Genomic DNA, 23,714 nt, shown 5'->3' on the forward strand with positions numbered 1-23,714 from the left:
AAGAGCCAGTTTTACAATGTCTGGTTTGCACAAACCATAAGATGATACAGCCTTTCACCTTACCAGGTGGTAGCTGAAAGTTTTGGTTAACTATAAGTCTAATGTTATACAATAGGGTAGTTTCCTTCATCAAAGAAAACGAAAGGCATTGATTGTGATTCGTAACACACAATTTGTGTATTTGTAAAATACAAATTAATTGGTTTTAGAAATCCCAGTTTAGACCAATGTTATTGGTTAATTTTAATGTCATTTGAAAAAGGCCAGTCTGGCACCCATGCGATGCCACTCAACGTGATGTCACAGGGACCTAAATTCTATAAGAGTAGTCAGGAGTTTTACATCGTCTGAGATTACCAATGCATGCATGAGGCACAGAGCTCAGAGAAACATCACTTAATAATCAACTATTAAAATTGTCTATATATGACTTTCCAGAGCAGTGGCACAGGGGGGGAGGGTTTGGGTGTTAAACCCCCCAGAGCTCAGAGAAATTTTTAAGTTGAATCCATTTTACTTAATTGTATGGTCGGAAAGTTTCCTTCATTTGATAGGGTAATAATAATCCTAACTTAAGCCAAGCGCTACCTGCTAGCAGCCTGCATCGTATCGGCACTCATAGCCTCGCACCAAGGTGGCCTCCCGCGGCAGCAGCCGGAACCAGTATGACGTCACACTGGCTTTTCCCAGCATTCATACTTAGCCATTGCATTAATTAGCATGATTGAAAAATTTCACTTTTCATTTAATCGAAAAAATAGATATCATCGTTTAAAAATGTGAAAGCGTGAAAAACATACGTACTCTAGGAGTAATAACCTTTTGATCTAGGCCAAATGATGAATCTCATCCTTAGATTTATATTGACTGAGTGAATTCCCTAACGAAAGCATATATTATCGATGCCAGTATGCCCTCCTTTGATTCACTAGTATGTAATATAGTTTTAAATTTGCTATCAACAGTGTCTGCATATGATAAAACAAAGTTGCTATTTTGTCTCTAAATACATATGAAGAAACCGGATCAACCACACTTGATAGAGAGATATGCTGCAAATATAAATTCAAAGGTGGAAGGCGAACAGATCGAAGGACAATAAAACCGACAAGCGGCGATTATCAATATGTGAAATATATTTTTTTTAAACCCAATAGGGCAAGCCAGTTTACTTTTCTGATCAATATATCTGAGTCAGATTGGTAAACGTAGGGCATGAAACCTCATAGAGGGTATAATATTTTTTCATACTGTCGATATGCATCATTATAATTTGTCAGAATCAAGGAAATTTTTAGATTTTAACCAATTTCAATTGTGAATGGGCAGAATTTTCCTTTTTAAGGTCACAAAAATGTAATATCAGGCTTTGGCTTTCCACGTAGTTGGGCCATTATTTATTCTCAGAGGAATCATTTCCTATCTTGAACCTTAATTCTCAGGAAAACAAGGCTTCGACATGCAAACTATCATCAAAATACAAAATTGGTTGAAAGGAAATAGGTCATTGCATGTTACATAAACAAGAATTATTTTAAATCGTTTAATGAGATTATAGTATTAGGTATAATCAATTATGTACCTAATATTTGAGGGGTATAGAAATTAAATTCAAGGTAGGAAAGTGCACGCTGAAAGTGAGAGTTTGAATTTTGCGCGCTCACTACTTGGGCACTTGCCAAATTAGGATTGGCGGACTGGGAATTTGATTTGCTGCTTTTGTAGAAAATTAAGAAAATTCTGTCTCAGAGACCAACTTTATACATTTGATCGCGTTTTACAGAAATCTTTGAATACCGAGCATGCGATAAAAGCGCATAGTTGATATTCATTTTTAACAAAACACAATCAACAACGGGAAAAATCGAGTCACGTGACTTAAGCTCGCCAATTTAAAAGAGACGGGATTTGAATTTTGAACCGTTTGTTATTTTGAATTTTGAGGTTAAAGGTACGAAGCTGATACGAAGACCTTACCCGCTGATCGAGTTTACAGCTGACTGAAAATGATGTCCAGAATTCCAAAGAGGACATCGGTAGGTTAATTTCTGATTTTCAATGTGAACAGTTTGCATCATGATGGGATGATGGCACGTTTGAGTGGAATCTCATTGATTATATCTTCCTAGGTTGTGAAGCGTTCGGAAGTTTCGAGGCCTCCTCTTCGAGAAATGGATGAAGAAAACGAGGGGAAGATAACCCAGATGGTGAGCGGAAGAGTCAGTTTTTCACGAGGAGGCACAGTCAAGTAAGTTATTCTACAGTTAATGCAGAAAAGATAACGCTTACGATACCATCTCTGGTAAGCATGTAACATCGTAAAATGTCTAGACGTTTGTAATAATATTGTTTCTTATGTGTTAGTCTTCTGCTGTCATTTTCCTAAGCTGTCTTCTGTCATCCTCACCTCGATAGTTTATTCTCTAAGTTGCATTTATTTCTAGATTTTACTTTTTTGAATCGAAGAATCTGTCATATTAATACGATTTTCGAATGCCTGTGTCGGCGTTATTTAAGTAAAGAAATGGAAATGCAACGTCTAGGATAGTTGTCAGAGAAGTCATTTTAGGGAGTGAGGTGTTAAAAAAGTGTTGGCAATTGCTCTTTAAGAATTCTTTGGGCATTCTCTGCATGTGTGCCAATATATCGTTAACCTAAAAAGTTTAACTTTCAACTCACGATGCACTATCGTTTTCAAAAGTATGCATAGACACCCAGTAGTCCCACTTAACTGATGGGGCCGGGTCGGTGAAAACTTGTGAGGTTGGTACATAAAGCGACTTGCATCCCTCACTCGTATTCTACCAAGAGCCGACGAGGACTGAGGCGGACGTTATGTAGCTACCGAAGGTGGAGTCAAACTCCAGGAGCATAAGCCCAATTGGAAATAAGATTAGAGGATGGAATGAACTGAGGTAACTCACTTCCACGCTCACGCTATCTCTCACTCACGAGGACCCACCTTGGTGTCCTGATCTCTGCTCTCTCTCACTGGTTGTTTCTTATGTTCCTTATCCAAATTTCCATCCCTCCTTTCCCATAAAGCAATGTTTCAACCATCTGCATATACATATCCACTAGATTTCTGCTACCTGGAATTTCAGTATTTTTTTCCTCAAGCTGTTCATATACCCCATCTACATCTTCTTTATGATTTCTATCGTGTGCATAAACCAGAAATATCACAATGGTGGTGGGTTGTGCTTTAATGTACACTTTCTTAATTCATTTTTTATATTTTAACTACTCTTACAGCCCTCATCCCCAGTTTCGCTTTAAAAAGCAAATCTACTCCTCACTGACTTTCAGCTAAATATCACCCTCTAACCATCATTCCCTTAGTCTCCCTCTCCTTCCATCTCACCTCACTAATTCCAAAAAATTCTATTCTCCCTCTTTCCATTTCCATTTGGAAATTTGCTATCATACCTACCATGAGCATTATCTTAACATTCCATTTTCCTGGCGTTCATTGCTGCTTTCTTATTCTTCATCTTCTTCACCATATATCCTCCTTTCTCGGATTTATTATTCAAGGCATTTGCATGATAGTTGCGTGTGATTCTCAATTCTGATGTTACTCTCACCTGTGCTGCTGTAAAGGATATAGAAGCTCACAAGCCTCTCCACTTTTACTAGGTTGCATTCCATCGGAAAGGATACCATAAATTATATGTATGAAGTGAATTTCAATGGGCTTGTTCACAGATTTTTCTTTCAATTTCTATTGGGGTGGAATTTTGAAAATTAAGAAACATTAATAATTATTCTCCTGTTTTTCAATCTGTCACCTACTTCTAGAGCTATTAATGGCAAAAGATCAGTGGGCTTACTCTTTTTCTGATAAGTCAAATGATGTCATACACTCCTGCCAAGTAGGTCACCACTGCTTAGCGAATTCTCTCCTTGCATCATCCTTTTGGGCTTCCTTGTTGTTTCCACCCTTGTTAACTATCCTATCCAGTGGTGTAGCGATGGGAGGGGTCTGGAGGGCCCACCTTTCCCTCTGTAATAGATGAACATAATTACTTTGCTTCATAAAAGAAAACAAAACATTGAAATATATTTTGAATTTACAAAAGATTTCTTTGTAAAATGAAGTTTTTTTGCTTATAAAAAGTGTTAAAATTAGTTTAAAAAAACCCTCTGCTTAGTGCCCTGTTTTTCAAAAGTGTCCACCCCTGGTTTTTCCCCGCCCTCTGAGTAATGTAATATCTATATATATAAAAGAAAGTCGAAAATCGTGTTAGTTAGAACACTTATAACTCGAGAACGGCTGCACCGATTTCAATGAGATTTGGTTCTTTGGATTCGTCTCAGGCGGGGTTAACATATAGGCCATTAAAAAAAGGATAATTTCACAAAAAAAATTCATCTCTTTCCTATGGACATGCTTTTAGGAGTTATAGTAACACAACAATAGGGTAGTTTCCTTCATCAAAGAAAACAAAAGGCATTGATGGCGATTCGTTACCCACCATTAGTGTATTCATAATACACAAATTATTTGGTTTTTGAAATACCGGTTTAGACGAATGGCAAGGGTCAAATTTTATCCTCATTTGAAAAAGGCCAGATTGGCGCCCATGCGATTCCACTCCACGTGACGTCACAGGGACCTAGTTTCTACACGAGAGGATAGGAGTTATGCATCGTCAGAGGCTACCAATGCATGCATGAGTCACAGAGCTCAGGGAAACATGTCTTAATAATCACCTATTAAAACTGGCTAAGGTCGGAAAGTTTTCTTCGCTTGATAAGGTATTAATAAACCTTTTTTAAGCCATGCGCTACCAGACAGGAAGGTACTCAGCTACCCGTTAGCATCCTGCGTCCTATCAGCGCTCAGAGCCTCGATCAAGGTCACCTACCAGGCGGGAGGGGGAACCAGAAATGCGTCGTACGGACTTTTTCCCTTCATTCCTACTTAGCCGTCGCGTTTTCGCGCGCTTGAAATTTTTCACTTTTCATTTGATCGCGAAAAATAGATATCGTCATTTAAAAATCTAAAAGCGTGAAATACGTACTCCAGGAGTAATAATCTTTCGATTTAGGCAATAAAAAAATAATAGGAAACCACCCTATTGATAAGTCGGTCAAAACTACAAATTAAATACTTTGTTTTGTTTTTACCACTTTAATAACTGAATTTTGTAACAATATAACATTTTAATTACTAAATATATTCAAAATATTAATTAAATTGAAATTACATTTTTAAAATTTAATTCGAGCTGATTGTAAGCCCAGCCGTGGCCCAGCTCGAGTTGACACTTCACTACCGTGTTTGTAAACAAATCTCCAAGCAATTGTTGACAAACGGTAATGTCCGTGTTCCGAATCAAAGATGGTTGATTTAGCGAGCAAGAACGAAGATGTGGATGGCTAAAACGAGGTAAATTCAAATGGTTCGTACTCTGCATGGATTCGAATCTTTTAAATGTGTAACAAACGAAGACGAAATCACCAACTATCTATCTGAATATTTTAAGTCCTTGGACGTACCTGGCTTACCAAGGCACGATTTACAGAAAAATATAGTTTCTGTGCTCATGATCTTTCGAAGCCTAAACCAACCATAACTATCCAACGGAACGTGTGTGATCATTAAAAAATTGGTGATGAATGTGATTCACGCAACTTTACTCAAAGGAAAATTCAAAGGTTAGGAAGTCCTCATTCCGTAGATTCCATGATCTCAACTCATATGCCCTTTTGAGCTTAAACGTATCCAATTTCAATTTCGTTATGCATTCGTGATAACGATTAAAAAATCGCATGGTCATTCTTTCAGTTTTTGTGTTGTTTGTGCTCATGTGCTAATGAAAACCCATGATTTTTTCATGGTCAATTTAGCGTGCTATGTTCACGAGTCGATAAACCATCCTCTGTATTTCTTCCTTCACTTCAAGTGCGTAGCTAGGATAGGGGGTTTTGGGCGCAGCTAATACCACGGGTTTGTAGGGTATAGAAAACTCGCTAAGGTAAGCGGGAAGTGTGGGGGCACTTCCCCCAGACATTTTTTAAGATAAATGGTTCAAAATAGTGGATTTTGTGGCTGTGTGAATAGTTAAATATGTTTTGTTTGTTAGTCATCCGTCCCCCTAATATTAATAACAAAATCTTTCATTAAAAAATTCTCTAAGCTCTTGGGGGAAGGGGGGGGTTTATCCCCCAAAGCCTCCCCTCGCTGCGTCACTGCTTTGCTTCGCTATATTTATTTAGCTTCATCCGCTTCATCTTGCGCCTGATACAAAACAAAAACTGTTGTTTATCAGAAGGTGGTTGACGCAAGACATTAAACCCGAATGTGTAGGGCTCACCGTGGTGCGTTTACGCATGCAGTACATTTACGCAGTGCATTTTTTCCAGATAGAGATACTAAAACTGGCGCGCCTTAAGTCATTTAATGCGAATGCTGCTTCATAGGGGCTTTTTTTGCACGATTTTGAGCATCAGTCAAGCTTAATTGTTTGAGGCGTAACTTGGTGAAAGCGATTCATAATTAAATTAAGAAAGAAGAACTTTGTACTTTCACATTAATATTTAATCACGACCATGGTTTCAACGTTAGACGTCATCATCAGGTGATGATGATGGTCCAAACCAAACCATGGTCGTGATTAAATATTAATGTGAAAGTACAAAGTTCTTCTTTCTTAATTTAATCAGTCAAGCGTCGGTCTGGGGTTGTGTCAACCTGCCCTCTGAAAGGGCCAAGTGTATGCAACAGACTTGGACCTAAAAACATTTTTTTACAGCTAATAATGCAAATAGCCAACAACTGAATGCGTATAATTTTTATTTCATAAACTGCTTTATTAAACCACAATGCCCAAAATTTCTTAAGCCAAAACGTAAGAAAATTTGTTGAAAAAAATCCGCGTAAACATGCTCCGATCCACCCCATGTAGATTCAATAAAGAAAATGTCTTTCTGACAAGCAATTTTGGTACTCATTTACGTAGTTTTATTGAATTTGTATCCTTATTTGATTATAATAAATTAAACATGATTAAAAACGATACAGCCGCGCTTGATTTATAAATGGTGTAAGTAAACTGTAAGTTCATTGATTGTTAGGCGGTACGAAGTTCGCCGGGTCAGCTAGTTCAAGCAGAAATGAATGTAAAGAGAGAAGAATGTAAGAGTTTGGTTCAGATTTCAGCCCTTGGCTGGCTACTGAACTCTAAAATGATGTTGAAAATGTTATCCGCAAAGAAGGGTACTAACTGTTTAAACTCATGTTCTTAGCAATTAAAAGAAACCAGCATAAAAATTTTAATTATTCTAATCGTCTGGGTTGCATATTTTTTGTATTTATTATAAATATTATGCTCATGTAGTAATGGGGAAGAGGCTTAATTTTGTGATCATCCAAGTTACATTATCTGACACTGAACATCAGCATGTGTGTTAATTTTGATTTTGTTTTATTTATGCTATGCTTTCTCTTATTCTTTTGGACCCAATGCATTGAAATTCTCATTTTTAGGGAAGGATGACTTGGAAAGAGAGAATAGGGAGGTGTTTAAGATACTGAGAGTTGGGGAGGGATTGGAGGGACTGGCTAAGGATAAGATTGATGGATAATCCAACTAGTGACTAGTCAGTTTACTACTGGCTATTAATTAAATGACTGATATTTGGTGCTCCACTATATTGAGAAAGTTTTGGAAGAAAAAGTCTTAAATTCACATACAATATCAGTATACATAGGTGCACAATTAGAGGCGCTATAATAGGGTGGTTTCCTAATATTTTTTTATTGCCTAAATCGAAAGATTATTACTCCTGGAGTACGTAATTCAGGCATTTAGATTTTTAAATGACGATATCTATTTTGCGCGATTAAATGAAAAGTGAAAATTTTCCAGCGCGGGAAAACGCGACGGGTAAGTATAAATGCCGGGAAATCTCTCCGTGTGACGTATTTCTCGTTCCCGCTGCCACCCTGTGAGGTGACCTTGAGGGAGGCTTGAGCGCTGATACGACGCAGGCTGCTAGCGGGTAGCTGAGTACCCTGCTGGCTGGTAGCGCTTGGCTTAAATAAGGATTATTAATACCTTATCAAACGAAGATAACTTTCCGACCTTAGCCAGTTTTAATAAGTGATTATTAAGATATGTATCCCTGAGCTCTGCACCTCATGCATGCATTGGTAATCTCAGACGATGTATAACTCCTATCTACTCGTATAGAAACTAGGTCCCTGTGACGTCACGTGGAGTGGCATCGCATGGGTGCCAATCTGGCCGTTTTCAAATTAGGATAAAAATGGACCATTGCCATTCGTCTAAACCGGTATTTCTAAAACGAAATAATTTATATATTATGAATACACTAATGGTGGGTAATTAATCGCAATGAATGCCTTTCGTTTTCTTTGATGAAGGAAACTACCCTATTGTGTAATAACTATGATGTTACTGGACTTCCTTTTACCTCCATTTTTTTTAACTAAGCGATAATCTGTAAAAAAAAAATAATTTGTAAGTCTGTAAATTAATGAATTTCTCCTCTGTATGTACTTTTTGATGTTTCTCTTGCAAGGCTTGCTTATTTATCTTTATTATTATTATTAAGCATTGATCCTGCCTTTTTTTTAACCTTTTAAATTCCTTATTTCAGAGGCCTAAGTGATTCTTCCTTTGCTGACAAAACCAAGTGTAGTAATAGTAGTGATGACTCCCTTGAAAGCAATGGAAATGATGAAAATCAGTCAATGAGGTACATAGTATAAAATTCATTATTTGACTGTTGTTAAACCTTATTTTATATAGTGAAGTAAATGCTGATGCTAATTTATTAATTTCCAGTGCCAATGTCTTTGATGAGGCATCTGCTGTCCAAGGACAAAAAAAGCCCAAGAGGAAAAGAGTGCCTACTGTTCAGCGTTCATTGAATTCAAGTAGCTCGGAAACAAGTATTTTAATTCAATCGCCACAGAGGATTTCTGACACTAGAGCTGTCAAACAACCCAGAAAGTCCTTAGACTCATCCAAGACTGATTTTTCTGAGGAAGGGGACACACAAATGTTTTTTGATGAATTAAACCTAACAGAGCCAATCATGTGCTCATATGCTAACATGGACTCAAGTTTGAGTATCACTAGAACCTTAATCGATAGTGTTTTAGATAACTCTGGAGACAGTCTCACTAAAAGCCAAAGTGGTTCACCGAGTGGAGTCCTCTCGGAAAGTACATTGAAACATAGTGAGAAGGAAGACTCTTTAGAGGTGAAATATTCTGCTGGTGGTGTGTTGGATAACACTTTGCTCAAAGAGGATCCTCATGAGCTGAAAAATGAAAGGGATATGTGTGGGGAAGTTGCTGATGAGGGCGAATCCCTGAATATGTCTGTAGATGGGATAAATATGGATTGCACCGTGACTGTAGGTAATTTGGGTATGGGTGAGAGTTTCTCAAATGTTGAAGCAAGTATACACCCTCTGTCTAACATCTCAGTGGAGAACGCCTCCCTGTCAGTGGATGAAGATTGTGCTCAAAGAAAAAAACTAAATGACTCTTCAGCATCTGACGTTGTCCCTAATCATGATGTCACGCTTCCAGATACACCTATTCCTGAAAATGCTGCTCAGTCCAGAGCTGAGGATCCTTTAGATGGGACTTGTTATCTCGAAGCAAGAATGTCTTTAACAGTTCCTCCATTAATGAAAGAATTGAATTTGTCTACCTCAGGTGAATGCCAAGAAGACGGAACCCAAAATAGCCCGAATGGACAAGAGAAGAAGCTGGATGCCTGCGAAGTGGCAGATGAGTGGAAGCAGAATAATGTCATGAATAGCTCAATATCCTCATCAGTGAATGTCCCCGGTAGTGATGCTACTGATGATAAGTCTAAGCTATCCACCTCAATTACTGAGAAGTGTCTTGAAGATGAAATTTCAAATTTTGCAGTCAATGTTAATCTGGAAATCTCTATGAGAAGTAGTCAGTTGGCTACCGAGGAAAACCTTGAGAAAGAAAGCTTGAATTCATGTCAGTCAAGTTATATTCCTGATGAAGCTGGTATTGATATGGCCAACAAAGACTCTGATGTTCCATCTGGTGAGATGAGTGTGTCAAAACTGGAAGATAATTTGGAAGAAGATAGCAGCTGCAAACCTATTGATTGCTCTGAGGTGGCACTTAGTGATCCACTTCCTTTGACAGCAGAGGGAAATAATAGCGAGAAAGATCTTTATAAAGAGATAGGGGCCTTTGCAGAAAAGACAGTCCTCTTCAGCAACTCTGATGGTTTGGATGAAACTTGTGCAGATATGCATGGAATGGATATGACTGTACCATTGGGAAAGATAAGAGAAAAAATGGATAATTCAGTAATTGATGAAATCATGCATCATAACAGTGGTGAAAATGCTCCTTTGTCAATTAATCTGCTCCAGAAACAGGTTGAAAACTATGACACAGTGGTGGAAGATGAAAAATCTGAAGAGCAGAAAAACACAGAAACCCCTTATACTGACTGTAGCCCTCAAGTGAGTGGACCTCCCTGTGATGACAACTCTCAGATCATTATGGCTTCTGAATCCAAACCTGTTGCTTTAGAATGCACCTCAGCTCAGCAGGAATTTAGTGATGAAACCTTACATCACCATATCAACCCTGAATATTCTGGGATTGATATCGATCTCTCTATGAAAGATGTTGAAGAAAATAAATTCAGAGATTCGGAAGATGCTAGGGTTGAATTTCCATCTCTTGAAGTTGATTCTACCTTCCCTATTTCTCCAGAATTGAAGTCAGCACATCTATCAGAAAGATTGAAAGAAGGAAATTGTGAGAGCCCCATTAAGCCACTATCACAACCTCAACTGATTGATGACACAATCATCTCTGGATCAGTGTGTATGGAAATGACTGTACCCTTAGGGAGATTCAAGGGAGAAACTAATGAATCTGATTATGTGCCTTTGGATACCCAGGATATGAATGATACTAATCATGATTCTGAGGAAATTAACAGCATGCCTCTTGAACCTGAAACGATTAATGAAACAAGTCCTGAGCCTATGGGTATGGAATTTACTGTGCCTCTGGGGAAATTTAAGGAAGGAACCCATGAATGCTCAGTTAGCGACTCAAATTCTGAGCCCCTGTTCAATAATGAGACTTCATGTGAAGTTGTGGAATCTGAAATCATTCCTACTGAATCACATGTTATGGATGTCACAGCAGCTGATGTAACAGGAATGGAATTAACTATTGCTCTAGGAAGATTTAGGGAAGGGATTCCTGAGTGTACTATCAGCAATGTGGTCATAAACAACGAGATCATTGCTGGTGATGTAGATTGTATTGTAGAAGGTAACCAACCACATGATTTTAAAATTATGGAGGAAACAAGGCCAGAGGTAAAGGTTACGGAATTATCTGTTCCTGTTGAAGGATTTATGGGAAAATTTTCAGAGTCTGACGTAAATAATGAAGTCTCAAGCAGCCAGGTCATCAGCAGACCTAAAGATGAATCTATGGAAAGCGGTCATACCCCTACTGATGTACCAAGTGTGGATGAAACATTGCCTGAAGCAATAGAAATGGAAGTTACTATTCCTTTGGAAAGAATTAAGGAACATAGCCATGAAAATATTATGGATGAGGTGCTATCAGTCAGCCAGGTCATCAGTGAAACCACACTTGATGGGAACTCGATGAGGTTTTTCGATGCCTCTATGGATGAACAAAAGACGTGTAGTGTTTCAAATCCAGAAGTCGTAGACTGGATAAAGGCTCAAGCTCCCATTTGCATGAGTCCTGTAGACGTGGTAGCTGAGCCATCTGCCCCATTAGCAGAAGAAGAAAGTGTAAATCTAACCACCACCATTTTAGAAGACTACAATGATGGAGACACCGCCAAGGACAATGCTATGTGCTTGCTGATAACCTCCCAATTGGCAGAAGAGAATAGATTATCGTGCGTAGAGAAAGATATTGGAACAATGGCAGATAGGAACTCAGAGGCTGATGCCTCCCCTAATTCAATGGCTGTTGAATCTTCAGAAATGAAAGATGTGGATTCATCTCAGTCAGATAGTCCTGTGACTTTATCTCAAAGTTTGGATGATACTGTCTCTGATACAATGGGCATGGAAATGACTCTTCCTCTGGGTAGATTGAAGCAGAGAAGATCCCTGTATCCATCAAAACCTCAAAGTTCATGTGAAATGAGTACTCAACCGATTAATGAGAATTTATTTTCACTCTCATGTATTTCTGGAGATGAAAACACTCCTAATTCTTTATCAGAAAATGATAGCCCCCAAATTTTATTTGAAACCTGCAGTAGTGAATCTGGCATGAATGAGTTGGTGGTAGGATCAAATGACCATGATCCTCAAGCTGAACATTTTGTGGCACCTTTGGGTTCAACTGATGCAAAATCATTGGAGGAGAAGCTCTCTCTTCCATCGGAGAAGGAAAATGGGAGACATTTTGAACAAAGTGATGACGTCTCATCGAAACCTATTTCTGAAAATGAAATCGATATGCAAGAAGTGAGAATGGAATTGAACGTTTCCTTGTCTATGCAAGTTGAATCTGAGAATCTTAGTAATATTCCTGATCAGTCATCAAATTGTGAATTAGAGGCTGCAACCCATGGGAAGGATGAACAGGCGGAATCAATGATTCCATTGAAGATTCTCAATGAAGATATTGACAACGAACAACCAGATGGGGAAGTCAACTGCATCCCTGAACTAGAAAGAATGGAGCATTCTCTTTCTGAGGCCATGGGAGGTGACCTGTATGGTAGCAAAGATAATGATGGGAGGAAAATTTTGGAGCTCAATTGTGTGGGTAATGCTCTGGAAACTGATTGCCAGAGTAATTCTATGGATACCATGGATAGAATATCTGAAGAAAGGTTGTCATTGAGTCCATCAAAAGGTAGTTTAAGTGGTAGTTTCATCAATAAAACAGCTTTTGAAGACTGCAGCAGCAACGTAGAGGTAGAGGGAGTTGAATCAACCATTACATTGACTGAACCTAATGAGAGGGACGATGCTGATTTAATTCTGAACAAGTTGGAGGAAAGCTGTGTAAATGATGAAGATCCATCCCAAGAAATGCAGGTGGAACCATCAATGCTTAAGTGTGCTGAAGAAATTAATCATGAAGAGGAAGCAGATGTTGCAAATGAAAAGCAGGAGGACCTTGTTTCTGATCAGGAATCAATGCATCAATCTCTCAGGAGTGAGGCGCACTTGACTGATTGCATCGACACAAATATTGAGGAAAGCGAATTGAAAGTTAGTTTAGAAAAATATATCATTGAGACAGATGATATCCAGGAAACCACTAATGATGCTCCTACAGATTGTGAAAAGAGGCTGTCAATGAGGCACTCCATTGGTGTGAAGGATGACGGAAGTAATCTTAATGGCAGTGAAATTTGGCAGTGTCAGGCAGAGAGTCCAAGAATCTTGACTGCTGAACAGCAAGGATTTGAAAATTCATTTGAAAAATTTGAAGGTCTGAATAAAAATTTTGATGTTGCAGAAGGTGAAAATCAAGAAGATGAAGATATTCACGAGAAAGTGGATTTGGATCAGTCATCTGCTGACAATGTCGTTAATGAGTGTGATGATGGTGAATTTAACTTAAGCAAGCCAGTGGTCGAGCTAAATGTCACCATTCATTCAGAGCATGATGGTGAAGCTGTTGATGTCTATAGCACAACTTTTAATGAGGACCTATCTGCCAGACCAATGGAAGCTGGAGAGCTAGGCAATGTCTCTGTGGATGCTGTGGAAAAAGCTGCTTATGAAGACGAATGCATTCAGGAGGGGGATGAAGCCAGATTGAATGTGTCATTAATTGCATCAGATGTGGTTGAGTGTAGTGATTCAGTCCTCAATGAATCTTTGGAAAGCTATATAGAAGTTGAAACTTCCTGTGGAGATGTTGGTGGAAGATCTAGCTTTTCTAAGGAGACACTTAATATAAAACTAGAAGATGCAGAAGGTGAAGAAGTTGGATATCAAGAAGGGGAAGAATGCATTCCACAACAGGAGGCTATGGAGTTATCTCTTTCTGAACCCAGTCAAAATGAACTGCCTCATGCAAATTTGGATATGAATGAATTTCAAAAATTAAGTGACTCGTCACTCAGTGTAGGTGAGTTGATGGAGATAAGTAACACTCCCGTAAAGGGGCTAGAGACACCAAAATCCAAGAATTCTGTTCACGATACTTCTACTCGAAGATCGCTTGAAATTAGACTTGAGAGTACATTGCAAAACTCACCCTGTGCTGAATTAGAATTGAATACTTCCTTGGCTGACAAAAATGATGGTCAACAACTTGAGGAGGTGTTGGGTGAAAAAACTTTTGTTGGTGGTGAACATTCCCCAAGCAACATCAGTTGTTCTAACTTGCATGAAGAAGAAAACAAAGATACTGATACCACATTTAGTGCAGAAATTTGTGAAGAGATCTGTGAAAATAGTGTGGTTGTGGATGAAAAAATAGATGTTCCACCTTCTCCAATCAATGCACCTGCTGATGTGAGGACTGCTATTAATACTGATTCCACAAATCTATCTACTCTCCATGATGATTACAATGAGGCTCATGATGGTGACGTTAAAGCTGCTGATCTGTCGACTCAGGAATTGAGTTTTGCAAACGAACGGTATGACAATCTCTCGTATGACCCAGAGGATACCATTATGACCCTGGTAGATGATGGAGGGAATGAGAGAATTCCAGGTGAAAGCATAATGGAGGCTATGAGTGACGTGAGTGATGATGAAGCTTTGGAATCCAGTTTGGTCCTATCGACTGCTGAAATGAAGACTGATCCTCCTCCTGGCTCTGGTAAGCTCTGAATCAATTACGTCAGTTTCATTTTTGTCAAATTGACGAAATACTTTGGGAATGACATATTTTTAACCTCTCCATGTTTTTATTGCCATTTTCAGGCGATGTTCAAGTAGTCTGTGAACCTTCAAATGAGGAAAAGGCTGTAGAAACGACATCAGTTATAACAGATCCTCCTTCATCCCCATTGGAAAATGTAAAATTTGATGCTACTGAGCAAAAAGAGGGTTCCAAGTCAGTTAGCTTAATAGAAGACTGGATTAAGGAAGAATCAAGCAGGTTAGTTAGATTTTTAAAGTATACATTTGTTTGTGTTTTGTCTCTCGTACCTACTGATTCTTTCAGAAAGTATCTTAGGTTTTTGCTTCATGATCATTTTTATTGTAATGTTAATAAAGTATTATGGTGAGCTCCAACAGTGAAATTTTACCAGCCAAAAATCTGTGCCAGCTGGGTCATCATCTTATACACAAATATGGACCCTGGGTTGTTGACTACCTCTCCTCCGCTGATCTCCTGCCATCAATGGCACAGCCAGGATTTTGAAATGGGGGAGGTTTACCGTAGATTTCAGGGACCTTCCGGGGTGAAAGGAAAACACCTCAGGGCAAGTAGGGGTCCTTCCCTGGGAAATTTTGGGATTTTTGATGTTAAAAACATGATTTTTAGGACTCAAAAGCAGGAATTTTGTTTGAGTATTTATTACATAATAGTTATTTAGTGTGGCCATCTTACTAGTTTTTGGGTTCTCTTTTAAAGGCTCAAAGCGGGGGGGAAGGGATTTAATCTGGAAAACCACCTCCATGGCCACGCCACTGCCTGCCATCATCCACGCTGCTTATTATGCTTTCACAGCTATGGCATACATGCTACCTATGTGGTATCAACTGGATCTGTTACCTTCCACTCACAAGAGTTTATTTTATGCTTGGAATAATGGCAGGAAAATTATGGGATGAATTTACAGTTGAGATAAATGATCTATTTGAGGCAGAGGTGATGGAATCAACCACTTGCACGCAATGCCATCTTTCATCAATAATGCCATACCCTTTTTTGTGATATGGTTCACGCTCTTAGGCATCAAACAGCTTTATTTATATTCTAGAAATAGAATGGAGATAGTTGAAGCTTTGGGATTTGAGAAAGGGATATATGTATATATTCATGTAAGAAATGTCATTTTTTCATAGCTTCTTCTTTTGATTGAATTTTTTAACGTTTTATCATTTACTGGTTCAGACAAAACTACAGCACACTCCCGATTATCCGGGCTAATGATGGGGAGAGGTGGCAGTAATAATCGGAAAACACAGATAATCCAAACTTCACTTATATTTCTTGTAATTTTCATAATTTACATAAGTCAAACAATCTATTATTACTCATGCACATGGTCTATTATTTTAGATTGCTTTCCGAAATCGTTAAGAGCTCTCTCTGCCCGGCTGCAATATTTTTTGCAGTGATAAAGTGATTGTACTCGTATTCCCACCGCTACGTGTAATACCTGGTTACCAAAAACCTCACACCCATGGTTGTGAGGTCACAGATTCAGAAAAGTGGTTTGTACGAATTCTTCAAAACCACTGCGTGACGTCAGACCCTACCCTGACATGCACCATGCCGAGTAGTCATCACGTCTTGCACAAGTTGCCCGGGATGCAACTGCTGTGGGATGCAGATTTGTAATCACTGAGCCCGATCCTGCACCGCGATGCTTGGAAGAGAGGAGCCCGGAACTCCTGTGTAGGCAGCGAGTGTGCAATTACACCATTACACAGGAGCGATTATAGGAAACCAGGACTTGAGGCAAATTGTCTATGCAGGCAATTGTCTACTACTATTCCACTACTCCCCGGTTCAGCCTTGACTGGTAACGGCATAAACATGCCTGAGTGTGATGAAATCTCTAGTTCCCTTTGGCCGTATTCAACTGTATGCAAGGCCACGGCAAAAATTGCGCATTTGCGATATGAAATATACAATTAAAGATCGTAAGTGTAATTTCTCTGAAATTACGAATGATTGACCATTAAAGAATCTTCTAAAATTAATCAAGAGTTTTTTCCTGCCTCTGATCGTCGTCTACAATGCTAGAGCAGACGTCCAAGTAAACATTCCTTGCCTGCAAGTAGATAAAATAATTCCACTGTAAGAAGGGGATTCTAGTTGAAATAATTAGCCCTTTGTAGCATTGTATTTAAAAAATGCAAATATCTTGGTACTTTTGTGTCCGATTTTATATTTTATAAAGATCGCAGAAAACTTCCAAGGACCGTGAACTCATGTACAGATAATCGGCAATCCGGATAAACAGCAGCCAGATAATTGGATGTCTGCTATATATAAGTAATTTATTATTGGTTGTGGAAAGTATACCCTAGATATTTAGACCTCTTACTTTTCATTTTGGTTTGTGCATTATTGTGATTAAATGTTTATATGTAAGCTCATTTCAATCTTATTTAGGTAATTGGTAGATTCTTTTTAGAGTTAATGTCTAGCATTTACGAAAAAAACTTGATGCTCATTCCTTTCTCTGAATTTTCATTTTAGCAAATTTTTTTACTTAATTTTTTTTTATTTATGGTATGAGTATTACCAGCTGCCTTTGAACTGAGGTATTTCTTTTTGTATTTTTTTTTTCAAACATCCAACCCCTGAACATTTATTTTCCTTATTCTTAGTTTGTTTCACAGGCGTTGATTCTGTTTTCAATCCATTTCTATGCAAGTCTAATTTTTTCACCTCATTCCCAGGGAATCCTGTATTTGGGCAAAGTACGAGCTTCTGGAAAACCAATATTCCTTTAGTGTATTTCATGGTGCAGCTGTCCTCAGTGTTAAATTGATGCCCATGAATGAGGGCGAAGATCTTGAAGTTTACAGAGCAGTTGAAGAGGTCAAATTGAAATCATCTTCTAAAGGTAACTTTCTTTTATAGCTTTTACAATTCATCTTTTAAATTAAGAAAAAGGTAGGGTAATTATGAATTGTTTTTATTAGATATACTCCAATACAATGAGTACTTCTACTACAGTCCAGTTAAAAGTTGATGGCCCCTGGGCAGATTTTGGGCTTGAGCGATACTATGGTGAAGAAGTACTGTAACACAAAGCTATTGGTGAAAGTAGCATTCTTGTGAGGGAATTTACTCAAAGCAGCTGCCTTTCACTTTTGCTGTTTCCTTCTGTTTAGGTATTTGCTTTCATCATTCATTCAATTCTCATTGAATTTGAGGGCTCAAAATTAGAATAGGTTGGACCAGTGGCGCAGCGAGGGGGGGGTTTTGGGGGATAAACCCCCCCCCCCAGAGCTCAGAAAATTTTAAAAGTTTAATCCATATTACTTAATTGAATTAATATTACTTACAGATTAGTGTAAATATTAATAAAATATCCCTCCGAAAGTCGTAAAACTCACCATTTTGAACCCTTTATCTTGAAAATTTTCTAAAGGAGTGACCCCGCTCCTCCCACTTACCCTGGCGGGTATTCCACACTCCCAGACACCCAAGTATTAGTTGTGCCTAAAACCCCCCCCCCCCAGCCTGCCTTAATTCCTAGCTGCGCCCCTGGGTTGGACACCCAATTACTGTCTGTAAAAAAAAGCAAGATACTCGAGTTTGAGGAGCTCTAGCGTCTAAACGAAGCAATCGATTTCAATGCAATAAAAAGCGTACGAAAGAGAATTTAGTTCTACGTTATATCATGTACTTTAAAAATTCTTCGGCTCAATAGTATTTCCTGTACATACTTAATTTTTTCTCGAAAAAGTACCCGTTTTTTGCGCGTAAAATCAAGGTGCCCAACTTTGAGCGCTTGGCATTCCCGTAGTTTTCGTTCCTATAACTTGCAATTTTGATATAAAGAAGCCACATCAATTACTAGCAGTTTGCCGAAAACAAATTGTTTATACTACAAAAATTAACGGAGTTGTTGAAAACAATCAAGCTAATCAATTTTCAATTGACTCACTTGTTTCGAAGTTAGCAGAGGTTTGCGTTGTTTACAACAACTCCGTTAATTTTTGTAGTATAAACAATTTGTTTTCGGCAAACTGCTAGTAATTGATGTGGCTTCTTTATATCAAAATTGCAAGTTATAGGAACGAAAACTACGGGAATGCCAAGCGCTCAAAGTTGGTCACCTTGATTTTACGCGCAAAAAACGGGTACTTTTTCGAGAAAAAATTAAGTACAGGAAATACTATTGAGCCGAAGAATTTTTAAAGTACATGATATAACGTAGAACTAAATTCTCTTTCGTATGCTTTTTATTGCATTGAAATTGATTGCTTCGTTTAGACGCTAGAGCTCCTCAAACTCGAGTATCTTGCTTTTTTTTACAGACAGTAGGTAGGTAAGATTTGTTGGATTATACATCCGAGCAGTTAAGAATACATTGTTCTTGAAATTAGGCTGTTTCAAAAGAATGAAATATCCTCACATGTATTGTTGGATTGACCTGACTCGCTTGTGTGTGTGTGTCTCAATTGTTTTTATCAAAATCGGTTTTTATCTTCATATTTGTTTGTATATTCAAGATTGTACAGTATTTTTTATAGTGCATTATTTTCTCTTTTCAGATAACTATGATAGATGCCTGCAAGTTGTATTGAATATAATGTTGAATAGGCTTTCGTCTGGTTTGCTGTCTGAAAAATGCTTGTCTACTGAACATCTCCCTAGTCTCTTTGAATTCCTCAAAACAGAGTTTTCTGTGATGAATCAGCTGCTTCTCCAAGCATATGATCTATTGCGAAATTCACCAGTAAGGTTGAAAAGTGATAGGTAAGGATATCATTGACATAAAGTGGTAGTATATTAATATTTTGATAAGTTCCCTTAAAAATTTTTCATGAAACTATTTCTAGTTGCAGAGAATCGGAAGAAAATATTTTGTACAAATTCAATAATGAAATTAGTGTTTCTTCTTGATTTAAATGTAAATACGTACGTTTTTATTTTTAAAATCTTGATATGCATAGCATGCATTAAGTGGCTCATATATCAATCAGGAGAATTTATATCCTGTTTTACCTATTCCTTGAAATTGATGTGTGTATGTATGCAGTGATGTGGTAACTAATAGAGTAAAAGTTATCAGATTACTTGTAACAATTACTTTTTACGAAATGTAATTTTTGTTTGCAATTTACTCCTAATGGTGGAAGAGGAATTGTTACTTTTGTTTTCATTGTTACTTGCTCACTATCAACAATTACTTTGCTCATTTCACTGATGTACCTGGGCCTACAGATACTTCAAGTCCGTGTTTACCATAACTCACCTGATTAGGCTCAGTCACTCTTATGTTTTACACTACTTTTGATGGATACAAAATATGACGCCTCTTATGTTATTACAGCAGTTATAATTGTACATATCGCACGTGAAATTGCAACTTAAGCAATATCTATGTCTCAATTATTCCACATTTTTACTCTGAAATTCGACAGTTGCCAGGTGGTCTCTGGAGTGGACAATCTTACAAGAAGTATGTACTTGTAATTTTAACTAATATTTTACTGATTACTTTTTAAAATCAGTACCTAATTTGTGCTCATAATCAATAGTGTTTTTTACAAAGTCAGTGTAATTTAGCCCGGTTACTTTTTCTCACTACTTTGACCAACACTGTATGAATGTGCCTTGAAAGCAAAATCAATTAGGAGCGTTGATGAACTTAATGGCTGTGTACAAAGTGATTTCCACCTTGTCATTACCGCAAAAAAAGATCCTACATTAACTGCACTATTTCTCGTATGGAAATTTCTCAAGTCAGTATTTTCCTGACCGACTTCCAAAATTTACTGCCACTGATATCCCTAGATGTCAGTTGTACTTTCTGATTCTGATGTTTATGGACAGCCTGACTAAACCTATATTAAACTACATAACTCATTTTTCACTGGCCTACTTCATGTGATTATGACATACATACAGCAGACTCCCAATTATACGGCTGCGGTCTATCAGTGCTGCAGATTATCCGAGCATGATTTTCACTCTTGCTCAATATTTTCCGTAATCTTTATAAAAAAATATAATCAGATGCAAAATCACCAGAATTACTGCATCAATGCTTGGATAAACCGGGCTTATTATTTCCGTTATAATCCCCTTGGTAAAACGGAATCAATCGCGCACTAGCTGCATTCACGGGAGCACCGTATTCCTGTTTTCCAAACGTCACAGTGCACAACCACGCTCTGTGATCACAGATACATGTCCCGCAGCAGTTGGAACCCAGGCAACTTGTGCCAGACGTGACTACGTCGCATGGTGCCTGACAGTGCAGTTTCCAATGTTGAGCAATGGTTTTGAAGCATTTGTGCAAACCACTTTTCTGTATCTGTGATCACAAAGCCACGGATGTGTGGTTTTCGAAACCAGGCCTTCCATGGAGCATTAATAATACAAGTACTACCATGTTATTGCCGCTAAAAAGATCACAAACTGGCGAAGGAAGCTCTAATTGAGTCCAGGAAACACCCTAAAATAACAGAATAACTGCTTACGTAATAATATATTGTTTGTTTTAGGTAAATCATGAACATTGCTAGGCATTTAAGTGAAAGTTTGGGTTATCCATGTTTTCCGATTATTCGTGCCCTCTCTCCCCATCATAAGACTGGATAATAATAATAGAGTGTACTGTACTTGATAACTAATTTTGCCTTTCACTGTTGACTAGCTGTGGTGTCCTTGCTTCCACTAACCCATCAAGTTTCCGTGCGGGGAGGCTAAACGCTTGTGCCAAATGGTTGCTCAGAATGTGTTGTTGTATGAGTAATTCAGCTTGAGAATTATTCTGGAATGAATTTTTTATAGAGAACCACCGAACTCCCAGTATGATAGGCAATTTTTAATTACCTATGTATTCATTTGATACTAGCAGAAATTATGGGTACACCTAAAAAGAGCAAGTGCCTAGACTAATTGGCATGCTGATGAGTGCACAATGAATGAAGTGAAACAGTGTTGGGTTGAGTAAGGTTGGATGGTTTTCATTTATTACTTGAGTGGGTTCCATAAGGAAATTATGAAATTAGTATTTTCATTCGCTATTCGTATTTTTTGGATATAGCATTTGCAAGTCAGAATGTTGACATAGGTTCATAATTCAATGCTTTTAAAACAGTCATGGAAATTTTTCCTACAATGACCAAAGAAGAGCCCATTTATTCTCACCTGGGCAGGCAAAATCAAGGAATTTTATAGTTATTGTATCATCAAAACAAAAATATCAGGCCTTACACTTTTTCCCAATATACTGAACGACAATGGCCTTTTTTGATTTAATATTCTTCCATTGAAATTGTTCTGTATGGTGCTTTACCATCAGTGGCGTGACTAAGAATATGCTTTGGGGGGGATGGGATGTCCGGAGGTGGCGACCCCCCTTCCCCAGGCAACTGAGAAAATTTTTGTCATCAAGAAACAAACGATGTGGTAGCACCGAAAGAATGGAGATTTTGGAACCTCGACACCACGGAAACCTACGCAGTCACATTGTCATGCCTGAATGTTGCGTTTACATAATTTTGCCACTAAAAATTAAACTTTAAGTAGATGCAGTTATTAAATTTCAGAACTAAACAATAGGTATTTTTAATTAACATTTTTATTTCTCTGAGGCTTTGGTGGTGGATCTATCCCCTCATCATCCCCCCCCCATACTTAAGGCACTCTTCACCACAAATCTCAGTGTGCTGGAAGGCCTGATTTTTTTTGTTTTAATTGAACAGAACCACAACATTCTTTGATTTTGTTTTTCCATTTGAGATTCAACGGGCTTACATGATGTTATGTTGGGAAAATAATCATTATCCCAAGAATATGTCAGCGTGACAAGAAATCATTTTCGTGCTGTTTTAATTATAAGCAATTTTTAATTCCGTTTTTACTAATTTAATGGCTTCTTTTACAGCTTTTCATACTTGGCTCTTAACAAAGAAAAAATGTTGCTGTTTGAGGTTAAAGTGAATCTATTGAATTGGAATGAAGATGGTGTAAAACCTGAGGATATCCAAGTGAAAAATGTGATTGGTAAAATTGGGTAGGTAGTTGAATAATTCATTTTGTAGTAATAGGCTCTTAATGTACAAATATTTTTTTCAAGTCTGTTAAATATTTTCTCTGCCTTTTTACAGGTCTACAGAAGTTCAATCAGTATTTCAGTCTGTCAGATGTGATGAGCATTATTTGCTTAACACGTACAAGGAAGTATTGAATTTTGTATCAGCTTTAAGTTAGTTTCTCAATTAGATGATCTGCATTTATACTCTTTTATAAACTGTCACTTTTGTATTTTATTCTTGATTTTATATGATTAACACTTCCCATGCTGTCTATTTTTTTTATAAATATACTCTGTACATCTTTATATTTTATTTAATTGAATTACAATGAAGATTATGCCTTTTATGCAATTTGTTAATTTATTTTTGGCTCTAAAAACTGAAATATATCCTTATTGCCTTATTGAAGACTGGTGATATCCCAGAAAACTATTTTTCCCTATTAACCTTTTGTCAGGTGCCATATTGGCATTGCTGAGTTCAGGCACAATGTGCCTGACAGGCACGGATATGGAAAACATTATTTACTCTTAGCATGGCTCAGTGGTACACCTTTAAAGTTTGAAGCACCATTATTAGTGTAAACAAACACTTAAATGATGTCTTATTTGCTATGTATTTACCCCTTTACACAACTTCATACAGCCCTGGACCAATCCAGCTAGGTGCGATATAACGCTCTTCTTATGCTATTTAGTATTATTATATGTAATGTATTTTACCATGTGAATTCTATATGATGAATGTTTTTTATTTTGCTATCTCATTTATCTAGTCAT

The 23,714-nt window shown here is 37.7% G+C and overlaps 1 protein-coding gene across 1 annotated transcript; it reads left to right on the plus strand.

Moving 5' to 3' along the window:
* The first annotated feature begins 1,949 nt into the window (after positions 1 to 1,949).
* Positions 1,950 to 23,281, plus strand: LOC124157398 (serine-rich adhesin for platelets-like). The gene is made up of 9 exons (XM_046532075.1): positions 1,950 to 2,036; positions 2,130 to 2,248; positions 8,632 to 8,730; positions 8,820 to 14,845; positions 14,950 to 15,127; positions 17,611 to 17,777; positions 19,438 to 19,642; positions 22,785 to 22,913; positions 23,008 to 23,281. The coding sequence occupies exons 1-9, from the start codon at positions 2,007 to 2,009 to the stop codon at positions 23,108 to 23,110; spliced, it is 7,056 nt and encodes a 2,351-aa protein (XP_046388031.1). The 5' UTR covers positions 1,950 to 2,006; the 3' UTR covers positions 23,111 to 23,281.
* The last annotated feature ends 433 nt before the right edge of the window (positions 23,282 to 23,714 follow it).

Source organism: Ischnura elegans, chromosome 4 (genome assembly GCF_921293095.1).
Source record: "Ischnura elegans chromosome 4, ioIscEleg1.1, whole genome shotgun sequence".
Lineage (NCBI taxonomy): Eukaryota > Metazoa > Arthropoda > Insecta > Odonata > Coenagrionidae > Ischnura > Ischnura elegans.